General features: G+C 47.3%; 1 protein-coding gene across 1 annotated transcript; it reads left to right on the top strand.

Annotated features, from left to right (window-relative positions):
* Nucleotides 1-1,537: 1,537 nt before the first annotated feature.
* On the top strand, nucleotides 1,538-7,649 carry GCDH (glutaryl-CoA dehydrogenase). The gene is made up of 12 exons (XM_080936862.1): nucleotides 1,538-1,582; nucleotides 1,640-1,769; nucleotides 1,850-1,876; nucleotides 2,152-2,295; nucleotides 2,395-2,457; nucleotides 2,707-2,877; nucleotides 3,915-4,044; nucleotides 4,131-4,347; nucleotides 4,828-4,931; nucleotides 5,127-5,252; nucleotides 5,582-5,742; nucleotides 7,227-7,649. The coding sequence occupies exons 2-12, from the start codon at nucleotides 1,643-1,645 to the stop codon at nucleotides 7,298-7,300; spliced, it is 1,344 nt and encodes a 447-aa protein (XP_080792988.1). The 5' UTR covers nucleotides 1,538-1,582; nucleotides 1,640-1,642; the 3' UTR covers nucleotides 7,301-7,649.
* Nucleotides 7,650-7,884: the final 235 nt, after the last annotated feature.

Genomic DNA, 7,884 nt, shown 5'->3' with positions numbered 1-7,884 from the left:
AAAGCTTTCTCCTTTAAAAGGACAATTGTTAGATGGCTGCTTTGTCAGGATAACCAGTTACTATTCTGACCAAGCCAGCTTATTCAGTCAACTGGTTCTCCAGTTCTGGAGCAAGAATAAAAAAGAAAAAAGACAACTAGACAACACTGTAGCATGACCCCAGCCAGTTCTGAGGCTGAGGCGGGTTAATTTTTTCCAAATCTTCTTTTTAAAAAACATATAATTTTATTCATTTATTACATATGAGTGCACTGTAGCTGTCATCAGACACACCAGAAGAGGGCATCAGATCCCTTTACAGATGGTTGTGAGCAGCCATGTGGTTGCTGGAATTTGAACTCAGAACCTCTGGAAAAAGCAGTCAGTGCTCTTAACCACTGAGTCATCTTTCCAGCCCTGATTTTTTTTTTTAAGATTTATTTATTTTATGTATATGAGTATACTGTCGCTGTCAGACACACCAGAAGAGGACATCAGATCCCATTACAAATGTTTGTGAGCCACTATGTGGCTGCTGGGACTTGAACTCAGGACCTCTGGAAGGGCAGTTAGTGCTCTTAACCACTGAGCCATCTCTCCAGCCCCCTAATCTGCTTTTATATCATTTTAATTACATGCAAGTAATAAGGTTAAAATGTTCTAGGTTAAAAACAAGCAAGACAAAAAACAAAACAAACAAACAAACAAAAACCCCAAAACAAGCAAGACAATAAACACAAATAGTCAAGGAACAAGCATGGCAATAAACAAAGTCATCACTGTTTCTAAGAGCTTGTCAGATATCCTAGCCTTTTCCCCGTCCAAGCACAAAGTCATTCTTGCCTGAAGCCTACTTCTTTGTTCTAACCTAAAATCAGATTCCTGCCTGAACTTACTTCCTGTCCTGGCCCAATGTCAAATTCCTGTCAAGTTTCTATAGAAATGGCCCCAAAAGCTTTCTATACTATTTTTCAAGAGAGTTTTTACAGTTACGCTTTTCCTTTTTTTCTATTCTCGTCTCAATTTTCTCTTCAAAACAGTGCATACTCCAATAGAAATTGTAATATCCAGGACACCCAGTTACAACATATTCTAGATTATTCTACACAGACACCCAGAAAGTAGAACCACACAGGTACACAGAAATGCCCTGTGCCACAGAAGATCAATTCATTCACAAAGCAACAAGCTGGGATAGACTGGCAGACCGGCTGGGCTGGGCTCCCTGGGCTCACCACTAGCAGTCCACCTTTCTTTCCACAGACACCCACTTTTGGGATTTCTCAATCCAGACTTTTTTTTTTATTAAACTTGGAATCCCGCCTCTCAGGCTCTTGGCAACTAGCTAACCAGGAGCGGGCGGGGCAGAAATACAGTTGGCCAATCGGATTTGCACACTTGATTTCCGCCCCTTCCTGGGTCTGCTGCTTAAAGGAGAAACCTGCCTGGTCGTGGAAGAACTGGCTTGCAAAACCAGCCTACGCCGTGGCTCTTTTAAAAGACAGAGCCACAGAGGAGGCGGTGTTCTTGGAGGAACCAATGAGCAATCCCTATTAGGCCTAGGTCAAGGGTGCTGGTTCGGAGCACAGCCTGCAAGCACCAGGTATGAAGGGTATGGGGTGGGATAAGGCTGGTCCCCGCTGACACTCAGCCCTTTCAGGTTATGGTCCCTGCGATGCTCACCGGCTATATGTCCCTAAGAGGAGTCTCCCCGTGGTTGCTGACCCGCAGGCCCGGCCTGCGCTTCCCGCGTGTTCCACGTACGTGGAGCTCGGTGGCCGCGCACACCGGTCAGTGCAGGGCTCCGGATGGGTGGTCAGGGAAACACAGGACACTTTCTTACTGTGACTTTCTTGTCCTTTGTTTGCAGAGAAGACACAGATCCGATCGACCAAATGTAAGGATCACGTACCCACCTATTCCCGGTCAAGCTGTTTCTCTGATCCATGATAGTTCATGCATGCAAGGACTTCTGGGAAGGGAGGCTGGCCTGTGTGTAGGGTCATATGTCTAAAGTAGTGGGTTTTTGGTTCTACTGGACTGGAGAGGGGTTGCGTTTGTCAGATTATTTTGAAGCCAGAATCCACCTGGAGCGAGATAGGGGGTAATGGGTGCAGCTTAGAAATGTGAAAGAGGCAGGGTCTGGCTGACTCGACCCCCATACCCTACCAGCCTCTCGTCCTGTGTTTGACTGGAAGGACCCACTGGTACTGGAGGAGCAGCTGACTGCCGATGAGAAACTCATCAGGGACACCTTCCGCAACTACTGCCAGGAACGGCTTATGTCTCGAATTCTGCTGGCCAATCGAAATGAAGGTGCCTTGACGGAAGGGTGCGCACTCAGGGTTCCACAACCATATGTGATTTGTACGTGCTGTAGTCTCTGGGGCCTGATTCTGACACCCATCTCTGCAGTTTTTCACAGGGACATTGTGCATGAGATGGGGGAGCTGGGCGTGTTGGGACCTACCATTAAAGGTAAGGACATCTCTGTGTATACATGCAGCCTATACCCACCCACATCTTGCAGAGACATCCCTTTTCCTCAGTCACAGCTTTTCATCTGTAAAATGGGCAGTGGTTAACCCTCTTGTAAAGCACCTGTGGGTATGAAATGAACAAAGTCCCGGCCAGGGCAGCCCCCTGCCCACTTCCAGAAGAGCCTTATTACAGCCCTACTCAGTTCCAGGACTGATCTTTGGTCTACCTGCTCCCTTTCTGCACCAGGGTATGGCTGTGCTGGAGTGTCATCAGTAGCCTATGGGCTCCTGACTCGAGAGCTGGAGAGGGTGGACAGCGGCTACAGGTCAATGATGAGTGTTCAGTCCTCCCTTGTCATGCACCCCATTTATACCTATGGGAGTGAGGAGCAGCGACAGAAGTATCTGCCCCGACTGGGTAAGCAGCTGCCACAGAGAGGAGCAAAGTCAGACGATGGTCTGGAATGTAGATCCCAGTGTCCCCACATCCTGCCTTCTTTCCCAGAGACCACCTGTGTCCATGCCAAGCCCTAGGGCTCACTTGTTAACCTTGATCTGACAGCTCTGTCAGTCCTCCCCTCCCCCCTTCGACTTTACCTCTGGCCACCATCATCTCCCCTTGGGTTTGTTTTCTGGGCTTCTCATCCCAGTCCAAAGTTTAAAGTCTTAACTGCTAGCCAGGTCCATGAGCAGCCCCTGGGACCTTTCCTCTACTTCTTTGGCTACTCAGATTTCATTTGTAGATATGGTCTCAGTGTGTAGCCCTGTTTGTCCGGGAGCTTCAAACTCAAAAGGTCTACCTGCCTTGGCCTCCTGAGGAGGGACAGCTAGGGTTAAAGGCAAGCATACCATGCTTATGCTTCTGGCCACTATTCTGATTGCTCGGGTACTAGGGATTCTCCAGACAGTCACCTTGGTGACGACTCTCCCTCATACCCTCCTTTAAGCTAGATGTGGTGGTATACCCCTCTAGTCCCAGCACTCTAGAGCCAGCTTAGTCTCCATAGTGAGTTATAGAACTACATAGTAAGACCATCTCAAAACAAACAAGCTGGGTGCCACCACACCTTTGATCCTAGCACTTGGGAGGCAATCACAGGCAGATCTCTGTGAGTACAAGGCCAGCCTGGTCTACAGAGTGAGTTCCAAGACAGCTAGAGCTAAGAAACCCTCTCTCAAAAAACAAACAGAGCACAGTAACAAGGGAAAACAAAGGAACAAAACCAAAATCATACCCCCCTTCAGCTAAACCTCTCAGTGCCCTTGCTTTGATACTCCATGCTAACCCTTTTCTTTCTGGTGTCCTTCACATTATGACATTGTGATTATGGCCTGGACCATTTTCTCAGCAGCTCACCCACTGCCATGATGCAGGGTGCATCTGCCTTGATACAGGTCTGGTTCAGTGAAGAAGATAATTTATCAGGGGATGAATGCTCTCTCTTGTGTTTGCAGCCAAGGGTGAACTTCTGGGCTGCTTCGGACTTACAGAGCCCAACCATGGAAGTGACCCAGGCAGCATGGAGACCAGAGCTCGGCACAATCCATCAAATCAGAGTTATACTCTCAATGGGACCAAGACCTGGTGAGAGGCCCAGGTAGACCGGTGGGTGATAAAGTGTGTGTACAAGGAGCAGCAGCCAGATCCCTCCATAACTTTCTGGCCCCCAGGATCACCAATTCCCCTGTGGCTGACCTATTCGTAGTGTGGGCTCGGTGTGAGGATAACTGTATTCGGGGCTTCCTGCTGGAGAAGGGGATGCGGGGCCTTTCAGCCCCTAGGATTGAAGGAAAGTTCTCGTTGCGGGCCTCGGCCACTGGTATGATCATCATGGACGGCGTGGAAGTGCCTGAGGAAAATGTGCTGCCTAATGTGTCCAGCCTGGCGGTATGTGGTAGACACCTTGAAATATAGTGATGGGGCACCTGCTGCTGGCTCATCTTTTTCACCTTTTCAAGTGGAGAGCAAACATACACAGTGCTTGAGCTTATGGAATATTGTGGCGCTTGTGATCCTCCCTGTTCACAAATGTGCCTTATCACTTAACTCATTATCTCTGCCCAAAATGCATCTGGGCTTTGGACCATTTTCTACTCTATATGTATGAGTAGCTTCCTGTCTCCTGCTAGCCTCTTAGATGTTAACACTGAGAACAGGCTCCATGTTGTATAGGATTACTTGTATATACAGAGTGGAAAGCCACTGAACAAGGCTTGATGTACCCAAGTTTTTGGGCTCACGTTTTCTGAGGTTTAAATGGCTGCAGATCCCTCTGTCTGAGACATTTAGGAGATAGACTTTCCTTCTTCACAGTTGGTGCTTCCCAGACCCTCAGTTGACTGAGACCTCTTGTCCATCTTCTTATAGGGCCCTTTTGGCTGCCTTAATACTGCCCGATATGGCATCACATGGGGTGTGTTGGGAGCTGCTGAGTTCTGTTTGCACACAGCCCGGCAGTATGCTCTGGACAGGTATGTGGGCTGCTGTAACACCTAGGGGATGTGGAGGGTTTGGAGGTTCTCCAGCACTCATCAAGTTTAAGTTGTCTGCTCTGTGAGATGGCCCAGGATATCTTGAGCAGTTAAAATGTTGAGGTGACAGCATGGCCAGCATGAACTAGGATGCCTCTTGAACTGTGGGTCCTCACTTGACTTTGCCTGTTCTAGGATCCAGTTTGGAGTCCCCTTGGCCAGGAACCAGCTGATTCAGAAGAAGTTGGCAGACATGCTCACTGAGATCACACTGGGCCTCCATGCTTGTTTGCAACTTGGCCGTTTAAAGGATCAGGACAAGTACGGATTATATACTATGGCTGAATCCTAGGCCCTTTCTGAGATCCTTCCCAAATGGTGGCCCCAGGGACATAAGCTTCTCCCCCCCCCACTTTTTTTTTAGTTTTTCAAGAGATGGTTCCTCTACGTAGCCTTGCCGCCGCCCCCCCCCCCCCCCCCCCAGAGATCTGCCTACCTCTTCCTCCTGAGTGCTGGGGTTAAAGTGCCACTATTGCTCAGTGTCCCCCTTGTGCTGGACCAGAGAGCCTTGCCAGTTGGACATGTGCTCTATCTTCTGGGTGTGGTCAATACATGAGACCCAGTGTTTCTAACATATGTGTCATTCCTAGGGCTACTCCAGAGATGGTCTCCCTGTTGAAGAGAAACAACTGTGGGAAAGCCCTGGACATTGCCCGCCAGGCACGAGATATCCTGGGAGGAAATGGGATTTCTGATGAGTACCATGTGATCCGACATGCTATGAATTTGGAGGCAGTGAACACTTATGAAGGTCAGGGCTGGGCTCAGGGAAGAGGGTGTCATAGTGGCCTGGGGGGAGACAGCAGTAAGGAGAAGGGATAGCACACCACCAGCTGTCACCAATGGCTTCAAGCTCTACTCCTCTGTCCTTTACTTGGAGTTAGTTGTTCAGACCTTGTAGGAATAAATATGTAAGGGAGTGACTACATGACTTCAGAGATCCCAATGAGCAGACCCTGTGAGATACTCCCGATCCTTGTTTTCATCATGGGATGGGACACGAAGAAGGACAGTTCCAAGAGCAAGGTGCCAAGAGATGTACAGTGCAGGTGGGTGTGAGGAAGAGAACAGTACACATTATTTGTATCACTACTTTATGTTCAGAGAAAAAGCTGTTTGTAAACTACAAAACTCACAAGGGCACCCATGGCTTAGGACAAACTTGGGAGAAAGATATGAAAAACTGGAGGGGCAAAACATAAAGGAGGGCTTCGGGAATGGCTCAATAAGCCCAACAGTTGCTATAAAAGCAAGAGAACCTGAGTTTAAGTTCCCACAGCCTTTGTAAAGCCAGCACAATAGCACGCGTCTAATCCAGTGCTTCTGGTAAAATGGGAAACTCAGGCATGAATTCTTAGAAGCTCTTAGACCAGCTAGCCTGAGTACACACTAGTCAATAACAACAACAAATCCCATCTTCAATAAGGACCAAGACCTGAGGCTATCCCCTGGCCTCCACATGTGCAGGTAAACTCATACATCTTTGGCCAATATTAAAGAAGGGGGGGGGGAGAAATGCAATCCCATATGACTCATGAAAAGTGGGATACCAGCTTCACGAGCAGAGAAGCTTCTGGACAGAAAAGCAGAATATACGGGATATCTTCCCTGCCTGCCCCAATGACCAAGGGAAAGTCTTACAGCCTTCAGTGAGATGCAACATTCCAGAAACAGTGAGAGGGAGAGGCGAGGTGAGCTCCTTGTGAGCATGATTTGAGATTGGTCAGATTTAGGCTTTTGGAAATAAATGGTATTAATTGACTGTGTAAAAAGGAAACTATGGTTTCTGCTGCTCTTTCTGAAGGTAGGAAAGAGCAAAGGACCAGCCATGCTTTTGCATAGATCATCATCAGTCTTCCCAATTCTGAAATAAAATATGACCAGGGTGAAATCAAAACATTTTAATCAGCTATAGAGGTGGGTTGGGAGAATTTGCTAAGGCAAGGCCAATGACAAGTTCTAACCTTGTCACACTTTGGTAATTAGCACACACAAAAAAAAATTGTGTTGGATTACAGAACTGTAAAAAACAATATCAGCATGGTTCAAATAGCCTCTGTGCCTTTTCTTGGTGAGCAGGCAGTAAGATGGAAGCCTCTTAGCAGAAGTCAGTATTCACCATCTTTGTAATTCTGTTCTTCGGAAGTGGGAACCTAGGGCAGCATGAGGGATGACTTTAAAGGTAAGCTATGAACTGAAGATTCCAAACCAACTCTTAACATTCATCTCACACAGGTACACATGATATTCATGCTCTGATCCTTGGAAAAGCAATTACTGGGATTCAGGCATTCACGGTTGGCAAGTGAACCCACTTCAACAGAAAAATACTTTGCTCAAGAAGTAATGGATGAACCCAGCTTTTATGGTGAAAGTGAGACACTGATTTGAGATTTAGGAAATTTCTTTCTGGAAGATGAAATTAATTCTTTGTATGGCCCTTAGCCCTTTTAAACTGTGGATGAAATCAGACTCCATCTACCCCATTTTAAGTTTTTTGGAACTGGAAGAGACAAGGGGAAGTGACACAGAATCCACTGAGATGGAGCAGACCTTGTAAGAAGGTGCACTGGACTTTACAGTGTGCCTTCCTGCCTCTATCCCTTCTGTTTTCAGCACTGAGCAGATAAAAGAGGAAAATAAAGAGCCTATGCCTTACTCCTTGGGATTGGACTAGGTTTACTGGTAACCATGGAGAGGTAGTTTGGGAAATTTCTTGTAGGAGGGATAAACATGCCTGGGGGTTGTGCCACTCTGGAACAGGGCAGAGTTTGAGCTAGACATTCCCACTGCTAGGAGACACTTTGTCCTTTTCCCCTCGACACAGCTAACTAAAAAATAGTAACATGGACAATAGTTTGGCTTCTCAGTCTAGACCAGGTGACTAGGGACT

Source organism: Micromys minutus, assembly GCF_963924665.1.
Source record: "Micromys minutus genome assembly, chromosome: 24".
Lineage (NCBI taxonomy): Eukaryota > Metazoa > Chordata > Mammalia > Rodentia > Muridae > Micromys > Micromys minutus.
Note: the sequence above shows the minus strand (reverse complement) of the source record. Positions and strands in the feature narration are given on the sequence as shown.

Excerpts from the sequence above, each read along its gene's own strand:
- GCDH (XM_080936862.1), top strand. The coding sequence starts at position 1,643 with ATGGTCCCTGCGATGCTCACCGGCTATATGTCCCTAAGAGGAGTCTCC. Across the intron at positions 2,296-2,394 it reads GCTGGCCAATCGAAATGAAG|TTTTTCACAGGGACATTGTG; the intron begins GTGCCTTGACGG and ends CCATCTCTGCAG. Across the intron at positions 4,045-4,130 it reads CTCAATGGGACCAAGACCTG|GATCACCAATTCCCCTGTGG; the intron begins GTGAGAGGCCCA and ends TCTGGCCCCCAG.